The 24,690-nt window shown below is 37.1% G+C and overlaps 1 protein-coding gene across 6 annotated transcripts in view; it reads left to right on the plus strand.

Annotated features, from left to right (window-relative positions):
• The window catches only part of CSNK1G3 (casein kinase 1 gamma 3), a 78,927-nt gene that overhangs the window by 45,952 nt on the left and 8,285 nt on the right, over positions 1 to 24,690 (plus strand). For 5 of the 6 annotated variants that reach the window (XM_068175927.1, XM_068175928.1, XM_068175929.1 and 2 more), the window contains 7 exons: positions 4,661 to 4,809; positions 6,060 to 6,294; positions 14,765 to 14,850; positions 14,980 to 15,064; positions 16,991 to 17,139; positions 18,133 to 18,228; positions 18,779 to 18,874. In XM_068175927.1, coding sequence (XP_068032028.1) covers positions 4,661 to 4,809; positions 6,060 to 6,294; positions 14,765 to 14,850; positions 14,980 to 15,064; positions 16,991 to 17,139; positions 18,133 to 18,228; positions 18,779 to 18,874 — 896 coding nt within the window. Of the gene's footprint in view, positions 1 to 4,660; positions 4,810 to 6,059; positions 6,295 to 14,764; positions 14,851 to 14,979; positions 15,065 to 16,990; positions 17,140 to 18,106; positions 18,229 to 18,778; positions 18,875 to 24,690 lie in introns of all 6 variants that reach the window. The other variant, XM_068175933.1, reaches the window with a different exon arrangement.

Raw genomic sequence — 24,690 nt, forward strand, 5'->3', positions numbered from 1 at the left:
ATATTGAGTCTCCTGACTGAAGAGGAATCTGTTCATAGGCACTGTTAATCTGTGTACTGATGACTGCTGCAGTGGTATTGTGAATTGTTTGGGGAAAACGCTGACTTAGTTTTGAGTTTTTGCTGCTGATTTAATAGGAAGTTGAGCTGCTTAGTCATTAATGTGAATATGCTAATATTTATGTTTATGTGAATAAACATAAATGAAATACCTAATTTATTTTTTAAGTGTAGTCCAACAAAATTAAAAACATACTGCTTGCAGTTTTTCTTGTTTTATGCCAGTCCTTTTCTAGGATTTAGCTTAAGGACATGTACAGGATTTTCTGAATTTAAAGTAATTTTTTTCCTTGGAATAAGTACAAGAGATCTGGTAAGAATGGCACCTGCATAATAGAGTTAAAATGATAATGTTTCTGAGAAACAGTATTACTGGCCATAAGAAGACTGGTTTTATGTAAAAATGTACATTGGTTTTGTATTGTGAAATCACACAGATTTCAGAGATGTGGGTGTTTTTAGGCCTACAATAGATAGCTGTAATTGTGAAAGGAAGCTTGATAAGACAGTTCACTGAACCAAGTGAATGTTAGATAAGTGGATATTTGATTTAATAATGATTACAAAAAATGCATCTCTAATTCTGTTTTAGTAATGTAAATAGCTAAAGAAGATTTTTCCTTTAAAATAGATCTAATTATTACTGTTTCTTCTTTATGCAAACATATTTTATATGTTTGTAAGTAACTTATATTTGTAAGTAAGAGATGTCGTCTAAGTGTTGTGTTGTCATTATCTCATTCTATGTTTAGAGTTTTAGAGTTCGTGGCTCATCATGATTTCAGTAGCATTAAGGTGCTGTGTTTCCAGAGGCTGTGTGACTTTCTTTGTATGCTGCTTTGGCTCAAGTCAGAACACATTACCCTGAGTTTTATAATCGTTTCCTTTGAGAGAATTCAAACCAGATTCCACAGACTAACTAGGGAATACTTGTGTTTGTGGCAGTTTGTCGATTCGTATCCTTGACAAGAGTACCAGTATAAATGTGCTGTGAAAGACAGTTGTTACTGCAAATTTTCCAAATAGTTTAAAGTATTTGGCTTGTGTCCAATGAATTGCCACATAGGAAAATTAACTGCAAATAAAAGGCAGTGTAGTATAAGAAGCTGAATACACAACACCATGATCTGCAAGAGCAGTCTGGTGTATTTTATTGGCATTTATGTGTCTAATTTAACAGCAATAGGATATAATACAGATAACATTAGTCTGTTTCTTGACTGGTTTAGAGAAGGCTCTAAAGGGAAATTGGTATTACAAGAAACTGAAAAGCACTGTAAAGCTACTTACTAGCTTAATAGCTTTATGGATTTAGATTGTTTTGTATAGAGACGTTTTGCCACAATACAGCTCAAAATTAAGTCAGTGATAGATGAGGTGAAATGCAAATGGTATTGCCGTTGACCTGTGGGTTACATATTCCTTTGGGTTACATACTCAATTTCTGCTGCCTCTTTATCTAGTTAATTTTTTTTTCCTGAATGAGGACACACACATAAAATAATTGAAGCTATGACTTGATATCTGTGTCAAGGCAAATAAATGGAACTATTTCCTTAAGAAATAAATGTGTTTGTGCTAGTCATGCATATTGCTGTAGATAACTGAAAAACATGCAGTCTGAAGCTTAAGTCAGGTTTAGTGACGAAGTTCTTGAAAAAGACAACTAAGGTGGATAATAGTCCCAAAGCAGAAATAGCTTATTTCTTTATTTTAAGGAGGTTTGGCAGATACTGTTTAATCTACTAGTCATGTTTCCTGTATTCTAATACTTTTTTATCCTTTCATCATTGTAGAGGAAGTCAGGTCTGTCAGCTTTAAAAACTTTCTGGACATCATATACGTAAACATGGTAGACTAAAGTATTTGAGTGAAAATTAAAGAGTATAATCCATAAATTCACATAACTGTTTTAGGGGGCTCTCTTTGCCCCCCTGCCTTCCCCACCCCCCCCTTCTCAGTGGATAGTGAGGTACTTTTGGAGAAGTTGGACATGATTTTGGAGACCAGAGGTGTACAGCAGTAATGTTTTAGGTGGCTAACGAAAGTTAACTTTTTTAGAAGAAGCTGGAATCCAAGCATTGTTCAAATAGTTAATTTCCAAGTCAAAACTTCTTTGATTTTTGTCAAGAGTAAAATAGGATTAAAATCATACTGGCTTAACATGGATTTACAATTTTATGACAAGGAAGTCATCTAAGTATTGTAGATTGCTTTAGTCAATTGAGCCCATTCAAATGAAAATGCTTTACTTGTCAACAATTATAAGTGTCTAGGGATAGGGAAATATGAGTCGTACCTAAAAAAAGGATTCTATTTTCAGAGTTTTAAACCTAGAAAGGAAAGATATTTAAATGTTAAAGTAAATAAGTGGGAGTATGTGAATCTACTTTTTTGGCTATTAGTAAGTTTCCTTTTTGGTGGAAGAAGAGGAAGTTATACATGACTTTTAGTGACATTTCTGTGACAAGCATTGAATTCTGCTTATAACTGGGGAGGGATACTACTTTTTAAAAAGGATTTTTAAGAATGGGGAGAAGATCTGTCAAGGTACTAGAAAGGTTTGAATGGTAATCAAATTAATTGTTAATTAAGAAACTGAAGACCAGTGGCTTCTTTAAATTCACAGCAAGACAACTGTCTTGCATCTTAAAAGCTCAGCATATTTTCTTCTTTTGTTCTTCAGTGGCCTGAGCTAGAGTAATTCAAAATGGAAATAAAATACATCCTCTTAATTGGTAATAAGTAGTGGAATATCTTGTCAACAAAATTGCGGTTTCTTAAATTTTTAAAAATCAGAGTTTCTTTGTTTTTACCTGAACTAATATCTCTTAAAGCTTTATATAAGAGAGCTTACATTATCTCTCTGTAGTGGGAGAAAAAGCCTCATATACATTTTTATTAGTAGCATGTTACTTTTTGACTTCTGGAGATTTAGAGACATGGAGAAAGAATGTAAGTAGCAGAATGATACCTGCTTACTGCTTTTAAGTAAAAGTACTAAGAGTGCTTTGATTAAGAACCAAAGTCCCTAACTTCTAGTACTTTGAACTGTTAATATCAAATTATTTTTTCAACATGGGTAATTTTAGACAGGATGCTCCAGATGCACTGCAGGAGTTATTACATGTTAAACACAGTTTTGGGACATTTTGGAATTCTCATCTAATCAGAAGATCAAGTGTTTTAGGTATCTATCTGATAATTCAGAATGATAATTTTAAATTGAAGGACACTGTCTCATACCTTACTCTGATACCGGATGTAATATGGTCAGTGCTTCTTCATTAGCAGCAATAAGCTACTCCTGTGAAGCCTTTCTGAAGTGGGTAAGATTATGCACTTTAAGTATATTAGTATAGGGTTGGGTGTGATGATAGATACTGAAAACCAAATTGTAGCTCGAGTCTTCTGAAAACTGAACAGTTAAGCTGGATTTTTAGGGCTTCTAAATATTCTGACTGGTAGGAAAAGAGATTAATGAAAAACCTCTTAAAAACAGTGCTTTGATTTTATGTTAATTTTTGCTAAAACAGCATTTTTTACATTTTTTTTTACCCAAAGCTGTAGAGAATACAATTACAAATTTGTGCCCTCAGTGTAAGTGTCTCTGTAGTAAGGTATGAAAAATCGAAGGTTTTATGTACTTCAGAAGACACTCAGAATTAGGGTTACATTTGACCTACAGAGAATGAAGGTGAAACCCTGTGTTTCATTAAGTTGTTCTGAAAACAGGTTTGGTACTTCTGTGTAGTGCAGTTTTGAAACATTGGACACTGTACATAAAGCTCACATGAAAAGAATACATTTTCAGAGTATTAAATATTTGGAATAAGTGAAACAGAGGATGTGTACTAAAGAACAAAAAAACCAAAGATCTGGAATAACTAGCTTCCCTAAGTAAACAAAATTTATTCTGCTGCATGAGGAATGTGTCCTGTGCATGTGAAAAAGTACAAGATGAGTAGAAGCAATTATATCAAGTTATTTTTAATTAAATAGATACACAATGCATATTTTACAAAAAGGTGGAAGTAAAATTGGATCATAAGGCTTTAATTATTTATATTTTCAAACTTCTGGATTGCCTGTCTTCCTAAGGCAGATGTTAATTTAAAACTATCAAGTCCAGACCTTATGTGTCATTATACTCTTGGGTTCATTAATCTCTTTTTGATTTTTTTTAAATGATTTCTGTAGGTGGTTTCCTATTCCTAAAGGTAGGAATAGCCTTAATTAAAAAAGTTTAACCTAAGAGTATTTTTTTGTACAAGAGCTTATTTAAGCCTTTCTTCACAGCATTTCAAAACCTTGTTTCAATTTATGGTTACAAAACTTAATTGAGAGGTTCTAATTCTAATTTTTTATAAATATCTTTCACAAGTCAAATATGTAATAGTACCATTTTCATTAAAATTTTTGTGACTATCTTCAGTATTCCTGTTGTCTTTTACCTGTAGTTTTTATGAGGTTTATTTTTGTTTTTATGTGAAAAATGTATTTTTAACTTACAATCCACTTGAAGTTGGGTAGGAATTGTATTGCTATGTACCTTAATCTTATTTAACCCCTTATCATTACTTTGTATTTTCTTTTTACAGATGGAATACCTCAGGTTTATTATTTTGGCCCATGTGGCAAATATAATGCTATGGTGCTAGAACTGCTTGGACCTAGTCTGGAAGATTTATTTGACTTGTGTGGTAGGACATTTTCTCTTAAAACCGTTCTTATGATAGCCATACAGTTGGTAAGTAGAATAGATGTTAATTTGAGTGTTCACTAGAATAACTAAATCAGTCTTCAGTGGATTAAATGTTTACTTCACTTAGGAGATTTGCACTTCTCATGTTTTAAATTAGTGTTGGTGGTATTTAAAATGCTTGTGATACAGTTTAAGCAGGAATGCTCTTACATTACTTTCATTTACTTTGTTTCAGTTTTTCAAGTCAGTTCACGAATGTATTTACTTGTGTCTTCTGAGTTCTCATCACAATCTAAAATCATGAATTTTAGTTTGACATACTCTTTCAAAAAAGAAAACCTTAAAGAAATAAAAGTAATTTTAGCCCATGCAAGCAGTTGTATTATGAGACTCCTAAATATAATAAGTATTTTTTTCCTGGGCATCCTTACAAGAAAGCAAACAAACAAATGAAAAAATTCCCCAAATCCTTCCAGAAATTATAGCACAAAATTACTCAATGAAGAATTATTCTCATTTTTGGAGATTTCCTTATATGGTTCTGATTTGAGGGTGGGTGGAAGTGGAAAGAAGGATGCTTAAGCCTGTGCAAGTTTACCAGATTTCCACTTCCCTAAATAGTGATATTTTTACCTGTAATGGTTAAAAATAGCTGTTTAAAACATGATTGTAATTGTATAACAGGCCTCCAACTACAGACATACAGACACATTGAACTTATTTACAGCCAAAATGACCAAGTTCTTTTTTTAAATGCTCAAGTTCTCACAAGTCCAAAGAACAGCTTTATTTATTACTTCCTGGTCTTTTCTGAATATGGAAATTTTGATAGAAAGCAGTCCAGCTAGAATGGACTTTATATGCATAGTGATGAACTTTCCGTGCTTCTCTCATTTATATCTTTAACATGTAATAAATCTACATCAAACTTTGCTGCTTACTGCTTGGTGACGTAATTTATGGTTTTGCTTTTAGTGTACAGAATATATATTTGTGCCAGCTCTTTTGAGAGACAAAAACTTCTTTTGTGTGCAAGATTCATGAATAATATCCAGTGTGAAAGTTTCCAATTTGCCAGTTGGTGTATCTGCTGTGGAAAAGTGTACAATTTTCATTGACTTTAACTGGGAGATACTTTGTTAAGAACAATATTGCTTTGGTCTTAAGATATTAGGAGCGGTGATTTCTTCTATGTGTAAAGCCAATATAAGATATTTAGCTTCTAACACATTTTAATGTGGCAACCTGATGCTTAAGCTAAGACAAGCTTCCTTGTCTATTTTTTTTAATTGAAGATTTCTCGTATGGAATATGTCCATTCAAAGAACTTGATTTACAGAGATGTAAAACCTGAGAACTTCTTAATGGGACGACCTGGAAACAAAACCCAGCAAATTATTCACATTATAGACTTCGGTTTGGCAAAGGAGTACATAGATCCAGAAACAAAGAAGCATATACCATATCGAGAACACAAGAGCCTTACAGGAACAGCTAGATACATGAGTATAAATACACATTTAGGAAAAGGTACGTGTGCTTTTTAGGTACAGAAACAGCTGTGATATGTCATAAACCATCTTGCTTTCAAGTTACAGGTTTTCTCAGTCTAAAGTCATTAAGAACTGCAAATTTTGTTTATTGTGCAAAATATAGTTTGCCCTTATGGAAGTACTGTTTATGGGAATAATCTTTTTTGAATCTCTAATCATCATGATCATGTCTTGGGAATTGTCATCCTTGTTAGCTTTCCTTAAAAGAAAGATGAGGTGTATCTTCTTGTGACATAATATCTTCACATTTTAAGTATACCATGGTAGGGTGAAGTGTCCAGGAAATAGATGTGTGTATTAAATACAGAAAAGTCAATGGGTGGCAATAGCATGGGTTTTCAATGCTTCCTTGCTTTTCTGATCTCTTAGAAATGCTCCATAAAATAACAAAATAGCTTAGAGATTATGCTGATTTCTTGATTTTTTTTTTTAGTGCTTACACTGTTAATAAGGCTTTATCAGAGTCATTAAAGGTTATGCCAACTAAAGAAATTACAGGATGTATATAAATATGAAAGTTGTTACTATTGAATGAATAAATTCACCTTGAGAAAGGTATGAGCACTGAGATCTTTTGTTTATTCTAGCTAGAGAGGTTTTCTAGTGAAAAGAGTTAGTTAAACCCCTTTGAATTTCTGTAAACCAGTTGCTTATCACTGCATGGTAATCACTAATTAGGTTATTCTTCTAATTGATCATAAGAACATTGCACAATACTTACAGTTTAACAGTAAGCATGACTGTTAATACAGAAAATGAGAAACCATTCACACTTCTTAGACAGGAATAAGGTGCCTTATCAATAAAGCAGAGCCATGGAATCACTTAGGTTAGAAAGCATCCTTAAAGTCATTGAGTCCAACCATTAACCCAGCACTGCCAACCAAATCCACCACTAAACCATGTCCCTAAGTGCCACATCTACAAAGCTTTTAAGATACCTCTGGAAATGGTGACTTCAATCACTTCCCTGGGCAGCCTGTTCCAATGTTTGAGAATCCTTTTGGTGAAGCAAATGTTCCCAATATCCATTCTAAATTTTCCTATGGCAAACATGAGACTTTTCCCTCTTGTCCTATTCCTTGTTCCTTAGGAGAAGAGGCCAGCCCTCACATAGCTACACCCTCTTTTCAGGGATTTTGAGAGAGTGATAAGCTCTCCCCTGAACCTCCTTTTCTGAACACCCTCAGCTCCGTCAGCTGCTCTTCATAGGATCTGTGCTCCAGACCCTTCAGCAGCTTTGTTGCTCTTTAGTGGGCATACTCCAGCATCTCAAGTGTAGGGTTTGAGCTTTCTAAATCTAACTTTTGGAACTCAGATTCTTCACATAAAAGAAGCATCCACCGTATTTTTCAGCCATAAACGGTGATGTCAGCTTAAGGTGACTGTTACATTTTTGACACTGGGCTCTCATCTGCTCTAGGCAGTTTAGACTTCTGATTATTATAACATTTACAACAGTGGCACAACCACTTTTAAAATCAAATAAATTTTTCACTCCTCCTTAAATAAGAAGATTTCATCCAAACCTTTTAAGAGAAATAAACCAAAATGTAAAACCGGTAATCGCTTGAAAAGCAAACTGAATTTTGATTGCATGTCTGATATTTACACATGAAGTGTTTATTTTTGTCTCATGGTAACTTGTTTAATCATAGAATGGTTTAGGTTGGAAAGGATCTTAAATGTCATCAGTTCTGACCCTGTTGTCATAGGTTGGAACACCAGGTTGCTTTAAGCCTCATGCAGTTTGCATTGGATGGTTCCAGGGATGAGTCATCCACAGTTTCTCTGGCAAGGTGTTTCGGTGTCTTGCCACTCTCACACTGAAAAATTTCTCCTGAATATTTTATCTAAACTTACTGTCTTTTGGTATGAAACCACTCATCCTTGTCCTGTCACTACATGTTCTTGTAAAAAGTACCTCCTTAGCTTTCTTGCAGGCTCCCTTTGGGTACTGGAAGGTGCTGTGGAGTCTCCCTTTTTTTCTCTAGGCTGAACAGCAGCAACTCTCAGACTACTTTCATGGGAGGGATGCTGCTTGAATGTCTTCATGGACTTACTTGATCAGGTCCATATCCTTTGTATCTTGGGGACCCCAGAGCTGGTTGCTGCACAACAGGTGGGATCTCACCAGAGCAGAGCAGAGCAGAAGTGTAGAATCCCCTCCCTTGCTCTACTGGTGACACTATTCTGAATTCAGCCCAGGACACGTTTGGCTTTCTGGGCTGTGAGTGCACATTGTGGGGTCATGTCCGACTTCTCATCCACCAGAACGTGGAAGTCCTTCTCAGGGCTGCTCTCCATTCTCTGCCCAGCCTGTATTTGTGCTTGGGATTGCCCTAACCTAGGTGGAGGTCATTGCACTTTTCATTGTCATGTTCACACAGGCCCACCTCCTAAGCCTGTCCAGGACCCCCTGTAGCATCCCTTCCCTCCAGCATGTTGACAGCACAACGCAGCCAGATGTCATTGGCAGACTTGCTGAGGTTGCTCTTGATCCCAGTGTCCATGACACCATTGAAGGTGTTGCCCAGCAGTGGTCCCAGTACGGCCCCTAAGGATCAAGTGTCCACTTGGACAGGGAGTTCTTGACCATGATTTACAGTTTGACCACTCAGCCAATTCCTTATCCACTTGTTTCATCTGTCAAATCAGTGTCTCTCCAGTTCCGAGACAAGGCTATCCTGTGTTACAGTGTCAAATGCTTAGCACATACCCATGTAGATGATGTTGGTTGCTCTTCCATCATGCACCAGCACTATAGTTGTGTTAAGGCCACCAAATTTGTCAGGCATGATTTGCCCCTACTGAAGCCATGTTGACCATCATCAGTCACCTCCTTATTTTCCATGTCCCTCAGTATAGTTACCATGAGGATCTACAGTGTGAGCTTGCTGGGCCCTGAGGTGAGACTGACAGGCCTGTAGTTCCTCATGCCTTCCTTTTCTTCCATTTGTAATAATAGGGGTTATCTTTCTCCTCTTTTAGTCTGTGGAATCTTTACTGGGCTGTAATTACTTCTCAGATGTAGTGGATGTAATGGGTAGTGTCTTTGCCTGAGACTCCGTAAAGACTTTTTGATGCATCTCAGCAGGTCCCATGGACTTGTGCACCTTCAAGTTCCTTAAATGGGCTCCAACCTGATCTACAATGTTCTTCATTCTGCTAGTCCCTGCCCTTTCTTCCTGTGACATGAGTGATGTGACTGGAATACATACCAGGGAAAATGGAGGCAAAAAAGTAATTTAATGATCCCAATATCCAATGTAAACTTTCCTGTGGCACAACATGAGTAATTTTTTGCCTCTGCTTTCTCCATATCCCTGGTTTCCTGTTTTCCTTCTGGAGAGGTCATGCATTTTTCCTAGTTTTCCTTTTGTCACCATCTTAAAGAAGCTCTTCTTGTTGCCCTTGACATCCCTGACCACATTTAATCCTATCAGGGCTTTAGTTTTCTTAAGCTGATCTCTTGCTTCTTGGACAGTTTCTCTGTATACCTCCCAGACTACCCGTCCTTGCTTGCCCTCTCTATATGCTTCCCTTTTTTCCTTTGGATTCATCCAGGAGCTCACTGTTCATCCGTGTAGGCCTCCTGATGGTTTTTGCTCAATTTTGTTGGGAGGCATTGCTCCTGGATTTGGAGGAACTCATGCTTGAACATTAACCAACTTTCTTAGGACCCTGCTTGCCTGCAGAGCTTTATCTCATGGTACTCTGCCAAGCAGATCCCTGAAGAGGCCAAGCTGCATCTGCTGAAATTCAGGTACTGGGTTTGCTTTGCTCCCTTCTCACTACCTTTAGGATCTCAAACGCCAGCATTTCACGATCACTGCAGCCAAGGCTGCCCTTGAGCTTCACATTCCCCACCAGCCTCTCCTTGTTGTTGAGAACAAGTGCCAGCATGGTGCATCTCCTTTTTCCTTCTCTGTCACTTAGAGAAGGAAGCTATCATCAAGGATAACTTACTGGATTGCTGATGCCTTGCTGTCTTGTCATTCAGGAGATATCAGAGTGGTTGAGTTTCCCCTGTGAGGACCAGGGCTTGTGAGCATGAGGTTCTTCCTGTATATTGGTAGACAGCTGTTATGAATGAGTGTTCGAGATCACTTAAAAAATCATCAGCAAGGGTATCAGTAAAAACCTGATTTAATATTAAGCAATGACAAAGTTCTTTGCAAGGTTCACTCTGCTACTTATTAGTCAGTTACACCAAGGAAAAAGAGAAAAAAACCCAAACCCCAACTAAAATCCAGACAATCAAAACAGAAATGAACTGAGAACTGTCTAGTCCTGTGTGTGCATTAAGGAGTGTTTGACAAGTCACAAAAGGACAGTGAGGGCAAGTATAGAAAAGAATACAGCCTAAAAGCTTAACAGTGCTCAGAAGTATTTAACCTTAACTTACACCTTTACTTAAACCTTAAACTTAACAATTCAACATAGAAATTAACACTTAACAGTATATAATCTAACTTATAACTTAATCTTACTTACAAGCCTAACTTTGATATCCAAGATACTTCAACATCTAAGAGAGCAGCATTTCTCACAAAATTTGCTGTAGCATATGCACACAGGCAGAGTTAGTGCAAAGTACCTGTGAAAAAATTCCCCTCAAAGGCAGTGAAATACTCTCTCTGGGTGCTTTTGCATCTCTTCATTGTGCCAAGAGTTGAGCCTTGAGGAGTGGGGGTGTTAGCCTATAATTAATTTTTGTTCAGCAGTTGTCTGAGTACAGCAAACTTGGGAGTTTGTGGGCTCTGAGTAGCCCAGCTCAGAGAGAGGTTGCTGGTCACAGCTGCTGCAGTCCAGAAGAACTCAGAGGTTCTCATTTTGGACCACTGATTTATGGGGTCGTAAGTGGCCACAGTGTGGGTTGGTGTCATGGTTTGACACTGGCGCAATGCCAGCACCCCCATGAGAATGCACCTTCCTTTTAAATAATTGCTGTGAGATGTGATCAGGAACAGAGAAGAGCAGGCCCAAGCTTAATAACAAAGAAAAAACTTTATTAAACTACTACTACTATAAACATACAAACACTAAATCACGGATGAAGACCTTCCAAAACACCCCTCTTCCTCCCACCTAATTTCCAAACAAACCCACGATAAGACACCACCCAGGATCCTGATCAAGTTGTCACACTTCAGATAATCAATACTCAGTCCATCAAGGGAGTGTCTCTCCTGTGCCAGTCTCTCCTGTGCCACAGACCCCCCAGGAAACACAATTGCCACCCTTGTGTTTCCATGTCACACATGGCAACCACCTGGAGAAAATCTGCCATGGTGACACTCTCCTTTCCATGTCACAGTGCTCTCACCACCGTGCATGGACAGAATGCTCATGGGGCTCCTTTAAGGATGCTTTGCCAAGGACCAAGAAAAACAACAGTTCAGTTTCTCATTTTGGGACTACAGTCCCCCCCCCTTTCCCCCTGGGGCCGAGGGTTCGAGAACAGAGGTCTTCTTCTTCCCTTCTTCTTCTTTGAAGACAGAGGACCTCTCCACACCCTCTTCAACTTTCCTCTGTTCTCTCCACTCCTCTGTTGGAAATCACTGAAACAGGTTTCTTGGCCCACCAACGCATCCCCCTAAATGCAGCCTCTGTCAGGAGAATTTGATTCAGTCTATGGCTAACAAGAAAAGTCCAGCCACAAGCCACTCCTTCATCTCCTCCCACTCAAAACTTTCCTTTTCCATCATCTCGGATCCCAGACTGTCTCTCTTCTACTTCAGATCAAGGAGGAGTAATATTTTACAATGCCTTAATTTCTCAGGAAAGGGTTAAAAGTTCAGACTCCCTGGACGGCTGAAATCTCTGCCCAGCAGCCGATTCCCAAGGCCAAGGCTGGGTGCCTTCCTCCCACCTCCTTCTCCTCCAAGCCGGCAAAGTTACAGGTGCCGTCCGGACTCTCTGTCTCTTCCCTCTGGGCGGGGGGGGACAACAAAGGCATCTCCGCTTCTCTCCACCCTTCCATCCACAGGAGCAGGCTCGGTTCCAGTCCCTCAACCCCCTCGGCTCACCTCGACCAGGCCTCATGGCTTCTCCTCCCCCACCCAGCCCCATGGCTGGGCAGGGGAGATCTGCACAGCACCCTGACCAGAACCAAAGAGAGCGAGCTCTTGGGAGTTCCTGTTTTTAACCCCCTGTGTTCTCAGAGGCGTATCCATACCTTCAGTGGTCACTCCAGGTGCCAATATCCAAACTTGACCACTGATTGGTTTGACCCAACTTCCTGAAAGAATTCACTTCCATGTCAAACCACGACAGTTGGCACACAGTTGAAAGCATGAGAACAGGGATGTTATGCTACGCAAGCAAGAAAAATAGTTTCCAAGGCTGTTCATGAAGAAAACATGAGCTTGTTAGACAGCAGGGACTCTGGGGAGCAAAGAATTTCTGATAAACTCAAGAAAAGCTGAGCCCAGGTGCTCTTTGTCAAGCTCAGGCAGTGTGGCCTAGAAGGGGTGAGGGAGGGATGCACCACCATGAGGACTCAGCTGCTCAGTCTTCCTGGCTGAAGGGCCTGTGGCCACCTAACCTTGCCCTCCAATTAATCGTTCCCCAATAGCTCTCGGTCAGCTCCTCCCCAGGAAAAAATCCATATGCTCAGCTGGCTATTGCCATGTGGGGTGACATTGCGTCCTGGTCTCCCTTGCCTCTCCTTCCTAAAGAGCCTGAATTGTTCCATTCCAACAATTTTTTAATGTTCTGTGATATTCCTCTAAAGATGTATTATATTTTTTAATTCATACCGTGAGACATATAGAGTGCTGCAGGTCCTCAAGCTCTGTGTTTACAGGGACAGTGGCATATAGCATACACTTTGCTCTGAAAATAGTGGTAATAGGACAGTTTTTTAGGGTGGTATTTTTAGTCTGTAGATAATTTCCTGAACTCCTTGAATGGTCTGACAGCTGACCCTTGTAAAAAAATAAGTGTTTTCAGTAAAGAAGGAGGCTGACAGGTTCACTTTCTCTTATAAGTTATTTTTAATATGTCTCTATTGATGTGTAAAGATCTGTTAGTGCATATGAGTAAGGAAAGATGTTGTCCTTGAATAAAAAGTGTGTTTTAGAACCCATAGTATTTAAAACTATCATAACAAATGCATAACTACTAGAAAGACTTTAAAAGTGTAATCAAAACTTGTTCAAAATCACCAAAGCCCACTATTTTAAGGTGTATATAGGAAATACGTAGATACTGAACATCTTGTAGTCAATAATCTTTTGTTTCAGAAAAGACATTTGATCAAGTATTTCTGGTAGTTTTGTGCCAAGTTAGGGGTTTGTGTATGGAATAGAAGGTATTTTGTCGATATGAAGAATAATGTGGCTTTGTTCAGAGAGCTATTTCAAGGAAATACAAATACTCTGCAGCCCTTATTAGCATGTCACTGGTGCCCTACCTCTCAATAAGATAATTTCTTTTAGGGATAAAATTACTCTGCTTCTTATCCATTTCATTTAATTTTCAGGAAGGGAAAGTGAGATTTCAGAGAGTGTAGATTCTGGCTGTGAGGTTAATGAAGACAAAGATCTACGTCTGTAAAAGTTCTGCAATTTTCTGTGTTTGTTGGATATGTAAATTAATTGGTAATTATTTTGGGATTTCCCTAAATTCAGAAGAACAGTGTGTTAAAATGTTGTCTAAGGTATTTGGCTACAGAAAGTATACTCACATGGAGTTATAACTTACTCTAATCTAGCCATCTGTAATGGTCTCTGGGGAACTGCCCATATCCTTGATTGTATTGGTCTTTTCATGATAGTGCTTAATTATTGCAGAGGCAGAGGTTAATTATCGTACAACGAATACTTGAAACTCTTCTGGGAATGAAGTCTGCTCTTAATATGAACAGAAAGGCAAAATGAAGCCAATTTCTTTAAACAAGTCCTTATCCTAAAAACTAGGAAAACTTAATTCTTACATTTAGTGCATGTGCTCTCTTGTCAGAGCTGTCATAGGTTCTAAATTAAGAATCAGTTTTGCAGGGACCGGACTCCTTTGTACTCTAAACCATCCACAAATAATTCTACATTGGATCAATTTTAATTAACTTCTTACTGCAAGAACAATGAACATTTGGTCCTAACATTTTATTAAATCCTAAAGTTTACTAAATCCTGAGGTTTTTCCAGTAGCTCAAAAAAAAACCAAAAAACCTTCTGCATTTTTGAGAATTATTTCTTTCAGCAAGATAATTTGCTTAAAGTGCTGTTGAGATGAATATACCTGCAGTCTGCATCTGCTTTTTTTCTGGGTTTAGCTGTGTTCTTAAGGCAGTCTGTAGTACACAAGAATGACCCCACATTCTCAGTTTGGTTTCAAATACTTTATACCTAATATTTATTTTTATATAATTTGGAAGCTAGTCTTCTAAATGTAAAATTACACCAATGGAAGTTTCTAATAATATTTGCATTTTGTTTCAGAGCAAAGTAGAAGAGACGATTTGGAAGCATTGGGTCATATGTTTATGTATTTTCTCAGAGGAAGTCTTCCATGGCAAGGTTTAAAGGTAGTTAGTTTTGATATCTGCTTCTGTCCTCTTTTCAGATCATCAGCTTTTATTGGCATGTTTGGGGTTTTATGAATGTGTGTCTGCAAGCTGTATAACTTCAGAAGCTTGTTTGTTCTTCTGTCATAGGCGGATACATTAAAGGAACGTTACCAGAAAATTGGAGACACTAAACGAGCAACTCCTATAGAAGTATTGTGTGAAAACTTCCCAGGTAATGTCTGCTGTTAATAAAAATGTTGTGTATTGATTTATAAAATGAAACTGGCATAGGTAATTGCCGGTGTTTAAAATTACAGTATGTATAATAGATCTCACAGTATCTCAGAATGGGTCTGGTTGGAAGGGACCACAACAGGTTATGTGGTCCAATCTCCCTACTCAAGCAGGACCATCCCAGAGCACATGGCATAGGATTGTGCCCAGACTATGCTTGAATATCTACAGTGAAGGAGGTTCCAAAACCTCTCTGGGTAACCTGTTCCAGTACTCAGTCACCTACACAGTAAAGGAGTTCTTCCCTGTGTTTGGCTGGAACTTCCTATGCATCAGTTTCTGCCCATTGCTTCTCCTGCTAGTGCTAGGCACCACTGGGCTGAGCCTGGATCCATCCTGTTGACAACCACCCTTTAGATATTTATATGTTTTAATCAGGTCCCCTCTCAGTTGCCTCTTTTCAAGGCTGAACAGGCCCAGCTCCCTCAACCTTTCCTCATATGAAAGATGCTCCAGTCCCTTGATCAACTTAGTAGCCCTTTGCTGGACACGGTCCTGGAGTTCCATGTCTCCCTTGTATTGAGGAACTCAGCGATGGACATAGAGTAGAGGGATGGGATCACCTCCCTTGACCTGCTTTTCATAATGCACTCCAGGATTCCATTGGCCTTCTTGGCCCCCAGGGCACACCGCTGGCTCTGAAGAGCTTGTTGTCCACCAGGACTCCCAGGTCCTTCTCTGCAGGGCTGCTTCCCAGCAGGTTTGGCCTTAAGCCTGTGCTGCTGTACAGAAGTATTCTTCCCCATGTGCAGGACGTTGCATTTGCCTTTGCTGAATTTCAGAAGGTTCCTCTCTACCCATCTCTCCAGGCTGTTGAGGTGCTTCTGAAGGGCTGCACAGCCCTCTGGGGTATCAGCTACTCCTCCCAGCTTTGTGTTGTCAATGAAATTGCTGAGGAGGCCTCTGTCTCTTTGTCTGAATAAGTTAAACAATACTGGGCCCAGACAGAAGAATTATCCTTTGAAGCAGCAGCAAGCTAATGCTGTTCTTCAAATATAGATTCTTCTAAAGGAAACATTTAAAAAATACTGTATGTGTGCTTACAGTGATCAGCTAGTCTGCCCTTGTATCTTCACACTGAAAATTTTACAAGCCTTTTCAGCTGAAATCTGGTATCATACCCCTATTAAAAACAAGCTGCCTTAGAAACAGCTTGAACTAATATTTAAAATAACTTTTAAGTTTCAGGTGTCACTTTTAGGTCTCTATAAGTACAAGTTGAATCAATGAGATGTTGGAAAATTGGACAGAAGGAATATGATGTTTTTTAAAAGTTGTCATAAAGTGCTTGGAACAGGGAGCATGTATGACTTGGACATGATTTTGCCAAAATATAATTGAATGCCTTGAAAAGTAATCAAAATATCATTGATAGGCAAAGTGGATTTGCTGAAAGTAGCTCATGACAAATGAAAGGAAGTCCTGTCCGCAGTAGGCGTTGTGGACATAAGACTGATGCTTTATGTTGTATACCCTGTTCTTTACCTTTCCTTAGTCTTCTCTCTGTAAATTTGGTTGGAAAGAAAGAAGTAGAGGCATTTCTCTCTACACATTTTTGCACACTGTGCATTCGAATTAGAACACTGAACAGAAGATCTCAACAGATAACTTGAAGGAAAAATTAGTGGGGTGTTACTTGCTAGGATATGTTTGGAATATGGTAGTATATTTCAGAATATCGTAGCATTTCAAAGAACATTATTAAGTAACTTTTCTGTCTGGTAATTCACAGATCCATGGTGAACAACTGTTCAGGTTTTATGGTGAGAGTTACAAGTTGCTTTAAAATGAAATAAGGTTGGGGATTTTTTTGAGTTCCATTAAAACAGATAATAGCATATGTATATATTTCTTACATATCTAGAGGAAATGGCCACTTACCTACGTTATGTAAGAAGGTTAGACTTTTTTGAAAAGCCAGACTACGACTACTTAAGAAAGCTCTTCACAGACTTACTTGATCGCAAAGGCTATATGTTTGATTATGAATATGACTGGATTGGCAAACAGTTGGTGAGTACAGTTCAGCTGTCAGTAATAGAATGGGTTTTTCTATGATTAGTTTTGAGTTTCATAAGACATGTTCTTCTCAAGGGTGCTAATAGAGCAGTGAGCAGTTGCTATTACAAACCCATCTGCAGATGCATGTTCTAACATTATCTTTTGGCTTGACTGCTTCATATTCATTCTCTTTCCAAATGTGCTCTTATTATCAAAGTACATAGCTGCAAAATCCAAAATGAGATGGTAGAAATTCAGATTGTTTCTCTGAAGGAACTTAAAATTTTGCAAGTAATTGTCATTGCTGCATGTATTTTTTTCCCAGTATTTTTAAAAGGCAGATCTATAACTTCTCTGCATATGAGGCGTACTCTAGGTATTTATCAGTTCACTATGATAAAATATTGCATATTTCATTGAATATTTCATTGCAGTGCCTCTAATGTTTCAGGAAACACTCTGTATAATTTAAGAAATTGTAAAGGATTGGATTTTCTTCATCTTCTCAAATTTTTTCACTTCTTTTTATTACGTAGGGAAGGGAGGGCTAATACGTATATGTTTGACCAGTTTCAGACTATGCACTTCACTCTTCTCTGTGTGATTCTGAAAGAATTGTAGCATTTATTTTATTGCAAAATATATTTTTCAATGTTTGGCATTAAAAATTGCTTTAAGCTTTTCATCAGGTTTCATCAGAATGTCGTAACTCCTAACTGCAGAAAGTAATAGCCTAAAGTCTTTTAGAAAATTAATGCATGGTAATACTTAGAATTGCTACTTCAATACATTCTGTAAGTCATGGTTTGCTTTTTTTCTTGTTGGTATTAGTAAACATCTAGTGAAGCTTCTGCTTCTGCTTCTGCTTCTGCTTTAATCTGATAAATTTGTGTTATTTGAAACTGTCAGACTTAAATATTATTTTCTATTACAAACCAGTAACTTTTGGTGAGACTTAGAAATTTATTTTTTTTACCAGTTGCTACATATTATTTATATTTGTAGCCTACTCCAGTGGGTTCAATACATTCAGACCCTGCAATCTCTTCAAACAGAGAAGCATATCAGCACAGAGACAGAATGCAACAATCCAAAAATCAGGTAAACAACTCATGTAAGATTGTCAGCATTACTATGTCTTTTGTCTAATGATTTGTGCCATGTTTTTATTAGAACTTGAAAATAAAATTGACTCTAGGTTTTCTTTGTTTGCACTTTAAGTAGATCTTAGGTAAAGTCTATATATGTAGAGATACATAAGTATCTCCTAAAAGCTTGCTTGTTTGAAGCTATGATGTAGTGTAGTGAATTAGTAGTGAATCTTCTCTCTACTCACACTTCTTTATTCGCTGTCACTCTTCCATACACTCTTTTCTCTCTTTCTGTTCTGACATGTATGTATAACATTTTCACTTTTTTTAAACTAGTTTTAAAAAAAACTAGTTTTTTTAAACTTTTTTCCGCTCTGTATCAAAATTTTTATGAAGGCATGTGTAAGTATGTTAGTAATGTTGAAGTGCAGTCTGTATAATACGGGATTGAGTGTGTAGTGCTTCTGGACTTTTTAAAAATATGACAATTAATGCACAAATTTTTTGTTTTAAATTTTTTTCTTCTTTTGCATAAATCCTAATACATTCAAAAATGATAGTCAGCAGACCATAGGGCAGCTTGGGACTCACAGCAAACCAATCCACATCATTTGAGGGCTCACCTGGCATCTGACAGACATGGTGGCTCTGTACAGGTATTTTCTGCTTCTTTGCATGACTTAAATCACTTGTTTTGCATTATATAACTACTTTCCTGTAATGTATCATATGATTAATGTTTTCATATTAAGATTGCTTATCAGTAATGTTCAGAATGCTGCTATTATTTATTATTTCACAGTTTGTTTGTCAGACTGAAAACAGGTGCTGAAACTATGGAACTTTTTGTTGATGGAATTTTTCTTGCATGTTTCTTAGTAAAAGTCGAACATAAAACAGTTGAGCTGTCTTTTTTACAGCATATATATTTACCTCAGTGAAAGTAACTGAAGGTTAGACATTAAATGTGTTAATTGTATTAGCAACTGAAACCCACTATTCATTGAATTCATTGTTGTTCAAGCCATATTTTTTGTTCCTTAAGTAAACAGATTAAAATGCTACTTAGTGATGTTTGCTTAAACTTCACTCCATTTTTCAAATAGTAATTGACTAGAAAAATGTTCCCAGGGCAGCACATCACACATCTCAGTGAAAAAATGTGTAGAAACCAAATGTTTTTCCTATATGATTAGTTTATTTCATCTTCAAAGAGCTCTTTTCCTGGTTTGTTTTCAATTTTTAAAATTAATTTTTGAAATTTTTGATCTCACTCTTTGAACACATTTAGGTGCAAAATAGTTGGAGTAATGTGTGAGGAATTAATACTGAGAGATTGAAGATACCAGCTGTGAAGTCTAAATGAGATTTTGAGCTCTGAGTCCAAAATGAAAATGATTTAGCTTTGTGAAGTCTTATCTGGGTGGAGGTTGTGGAAATTGTCTGTTGCAGTTTTGATTATGACAATCTAAGTTACGTTGATTATGACAATCTATGTTTCTTCTGAAGTTTTTGGTTTGTAAAAAGATTGTCATGGCCTAAAGAAAGAATGAAAAGTTCAGGGTAAATAAAACAAGGCTGCAGTCCTGTCAGTGTGATAACATTCTCCAGATTTTGTTGCTTTAGAAACAACTGTCATGTAATGTAACAGAATGTAGTAGGTGATAATTATTACAGTGTATAAAGAAAAATGTAAAAGTGGTTTTGTTTTTCCCATTAACAAATGTTTAAAAAAGCTTTCTTTTCCCATATTTTAGGTTAGAAAAATACACATTGAATTCATTAAATTACTGTTAGTAGAACTTTCAAAGTGTCATATGACGCTGTTGGCAATTGTGGCACTTCAGAAACCTTTCATTCTTTGTCAAGTAAAATGTAACAATTACAAGAAATTTTCTTCCATTGTAAAATACGCTAAATACCCTTTGGGGAAGGGGAGAACATTTTCTAGGAAATAACGCAAATAACACTAGTGTTCCTTACTGTTAATATAGTGTAGTTTCTATCCTTTTTCCTCCCAGGATATAGGTGGTCTGTCTGAGTTCAGATAATTTAGATCTGTTAAGGCTATGCAATTGCCACATGAATAAAAGCACAGTGTAAAACTGCAACCATGGTCTGTGTCTTTGAAGATCAAGTGTTGTGCAGCAGGATGTTTTCATATTGGATTACTTTTTGTTGTGGTGTAGTCATGCTTCCTTATTAAGGGCACTTATAAAATTGCACAGTATTTCCACTTACGCTGTGACATAGCCCCTGGATGTTATCAAATACCTCTTTGCTGCAGGGATACTAACTGAATCATGCTGTTTGTTAAGTTGGTACATTAGCTAGCTACTTTAGTAGGATTCCTAATTGCTTTCAAGAAAACAAATATTAAAAGTCCCACAGAAAATTGTTCAAAGGTAAAGTTGAATCTGAGGTATGAAATTAAAGTGTATTTATTTTTTTTCTGTGATGTTAGTGAACCATTGCTCTTCTTTGAGATCAGTTTTACCAATTTTCTGCAAGATATGAAAATCTGTCCAATTATTTCAAAGTGACAGTGGAATGTTTTTAGGTCAGTACTATTAGTCATCTGTAATACTACTGCTGATGTCATCTCTTTTTTTAGGTGATTATTAAACTGTGCTAGTAATTATTTTCTGTGACATATTAACATCAAGGGAACTGAGTATTAGTGTATATGTTTGTTAGCATACATTTGTATGCTCTTAGTGATAAGGTCAAGTGGGAACCATTGAGGTTCAAACTGGTTTGTTCATTTACAGATACTGTTCTATTTTTTGTACTAATTTAATTTTTCCCAGACCCTAGGCTTGTGTTCTAAAGATCCTAATGTGCTTGGACATGTCTGATTTTACTTTGTAGAATCAATTAAAGTTCAAATAGTACTAGGAAATTGAGTTGTAAAGGGAAGACATCCATTCTTCCACTTACCTCAGTCCATTTTTTTAGTTCATGCAGACTTATCAATGATCACCTCAAACCTCCCAGCCATTTGTTCAATAACTTTTGTGTCTTTGTTTTCTTAAGTTTGTCTCACTTCTCAGAATGTCAGTTGTACAAGATGAAATTCTCTCTCTGCATGAGCTGCAATCTGCTTGTGCACTCATAAAGATTGTATTAATCTGTTCCAATACTTTTTTTTCATCACTTACTAACTGATCTTCTTCCTCTTATCTTTCCTCTTTCTTTTTTCCCATTGGGAAATTCTTTAAAAGGAGGTTAGATGGAAAGATTGGGTTTAAGAATTCCCAGGAAAGTACTTAGGAACTGCTTGAAAGATTTTTATATTTGATGTAAGTAGTTTTCAGTTGCCAGATTCCTCTCCTTCAAGAAGTCAAGATAGTAAAGTGTTAGATGAAACAAATCAATTTTGCTAAGCTTTTGTGAACTAAAAAGGTATTGTGATGACTTTTATTCTTTTGTCTTTACTGAAAACTTTTTGAAGGTAAAATAAAGAATTGTGTAATATCACTTATGAATTCCTTAGAGGTGTAGACTGGCTTTATTTTTTGAGTGGAGAATTCAGTTACTGAAATTCTTAATGGAATTCAGGGGTTTTTTTCCTACGTCTGTTCTAAATTTTTGCAGTTCTTTGTTGTGATTAGAGTAATGAAAATCAGCAAAATTTGTTTTGTATGGCAGACTTTCTAACTGATTATTGAATATAGCAAGTAAAAGATCAGTTTGTGTACTAATCCAGAACAAAGTAGGCTGAAGATTTAATTTCGCCATTTAGGGCTTTGGCATTTAGGCTTAACTGTGTCTTGTTATAAATGGCCTTTGTCAAGCTTCCAGATGACCATGTATCTAAGAAATCAGTCTGTTTTATAATCAATGTGTCATTAACGGGTAGTGGGTGGAATTTTTGTTTCTCTACCTCATGGCATAGAGAGTATCAAGAAATAACCAGTGATGCATATGCGTCTTCATATAGGTGCTCTTTATATTAAACTTCTAAAGAACTGATTAAATTTAAACCAGGATGAAGTTATAAAAATGCTTAAAGTAGTTTTAGGTTTTCAGTTTAGTAGTTATTCTCCCACTTGAAAATAGCTGCGTAGCTTAAATTAATTTTCAATATTGCAATACTTCTAATTCGAAACTTTAAAAATACTTGGTTTTTTTAAATATAATTATGTTAGTATTCAGGGAAGAGTGTTCATATACATTTTGTAACAGAATTTTTAGATGCAAAACCATAACTAAAATACCAAATTTTTTCACTATAGTTGTATTCAAGTCTTCTAAGAGATTAATTGTGCCTTCTGTTTTTTCATCAGGCTATTGATTTCATCAAGGGAAATCCATTCCAACTTGAGTCACAAGTAAAGAAATTAAATTAAAAGTTTCTCTTAAAGCAAACTTAGTTTCAGGTAGCTTCTTTGTCCTAAAGTTATAGCTTTTTATGTGGATCTACTGTGATGAATTTTCATTGTGCCTTACTTGTGGTACATTCTGGCTGCAGAATTTGGTGTACCACTCCTTCAGTGCACACAGTATCCTCTGGATGACTTATTCTGTTATGTTCTCATATCTTCCTGCCTGTGTTGTGCAGATTTTTGAGATGACTGGCTCATAGTTGGAGAGGAAAATGTAATGATTTGCCTTATTAATGGCTCTTTTAGGTCATATTGCAAAGTACTTTACTGATACAACGTGAAATTAAATTCATATACCTGTAGTCTTACTGTCAGTGGAATTGAAGCAGTCCTGCCTATCTCTTGTACTCCTTTGTATGAGTCTTTGTTAGTTTCATTTTCTTCATCTTAGTGAGGTGCTCCTAGAGCTGCTTTCGGCAGTAGTAGATTTGAGTGAAACTCAGGGCATTTGTGGTTCTGGAGAAGCACGACTGGTGCTGAATTTTGGATTTGTGCTGTATATGCTTTGGTTCACTTATGCTTTCAGTGGTTGTAACTCTTTCCAGAAAGAAGAACTTCATGTTCCTCCCATTTGAACTAAGTCATGCAATAGACACTTCATAGTATTTGTTTGTGTATTTGGTGAATGTGTATGGCTGAGTTTGAAGTCAGTTTGAAGAATAAGCTGCAGTAAGCTTTGTTCTTTGTTACCAGACAGTAGTGCATTGACCCCAGCAGAGGATGATTTTGGCTCTTTTGAAGAGCAAGTCAGCTTAGATTAGTACAGCACATACATAATACTTACAATATTACTAATGTAGGAAGGACTTTTAGATACCTACTAGCATATTTTCCAATTCAAATGGAGATCTGTATGTAGTTAAGTTTAATCTCTTTTTTTGAATGTGCTGTCCAAGAAGGTAGATATCATTGAACAGGTGCTCCTGGGAAAGAAGTATGAGTGTCATATGAATGCCCCACAGATGCTACAGTTGACCAGTATGTTTGATACCTATGTAAATGTCATTCATTTTTTCCATTTGTTTTTAGGAAAAGAGAACAGGAGTTCTTGCAAGTGCTTCTGCAGACTGTGACCTGTTCTTTACAATAGTCAGGAATGCTAAGTTGTACTGTGTTTGCTTCCCATTCAGAAAGGGCCAGATACCTGTCTTGCTATTTCTTGATGTACCCTACTTCTGTTCGAGTAAACTGAAGGCTTCTGTTTCTCATCAACCACTCTTACTCAATCTTGAGCGTGGATCTGAGGTTCTCTTTAGAAAATTCATTTTTAAGCCTAGATTATGGAGCAGAAATCCTGCTGCTGCAGGCAGGATTAGGGCTGCAGGTAAGGTTGACCACAATGTTAATTGGGTGGCATTGCTGTATATGGATTAGTGCAGGCTATAGTTGTGCTTAGTTATATAGTTAGGCATGGGGAGCTCCACGTGAGCATGACCCCACCAGTGATCCATCCCTTCCAACCATAACCATTCTGTGCTCCTGTGCTTCCTTTGGAACCAAACTCATTTGGTAATCAAGCTGAGCAAAGGTTTTTTAACCCTTACATTTTTAAGACTGCTCCTGTCTTAGCAAATACTTCTGATGAGCTTTTCCACTCTGGATATTTTACAAGAAGCAATGAAATGACCTTCACAGTAAGATACCTGGTGAGGTGGCTGGGATAATACTAGATCCCCGTTCTCAGTAAATATGTAATGACGGCAACTCAGAATATTCTGTGACTCTGTAAAACCCAATAACTAGTAAACCAGGGTGTTTGGTTGAGGATGCCTACCTCACCATCTTAAGGTTTGTTAAAGTACAATTCCTTCCTATTTCTGCCAGTGAATATGAAGTGCTTCTGTCATGCCCAGTGATACGAAACTAAGCTTAAGACACCTAGTTGAAACTCCATTAACTTACTTACCATTGTAGGAATAAAGTCCAGTCTCCCATGATTCCTTCAGTTATATTAACTAAAATTTAAGTAGTCAGATTCCTGCAATCTCACATGTCTTTTATTTTGTTGCAAGCCTGCAGGGTTTTTTTGGTAGTGGTTCCTATTATAGTGAAATTTGAAAAAGGAGAAAACTTGGTCTGATGTC

This window comes from Anomalospiza imberbis, chromosome Z (assembly GCF_031753505.1).
Source record: "Anomalospiza imberbis isolate Cuckoo-Finch-1a 21T00152 chromosome Z, ASM3175350v1, whole genome shotgun sequence".
NCBI lineage: Eukaryota > Metazoa > Chordata > Aves > Passeriformes > Viduidae > Anomalospiza > Anomalospiza imberbis.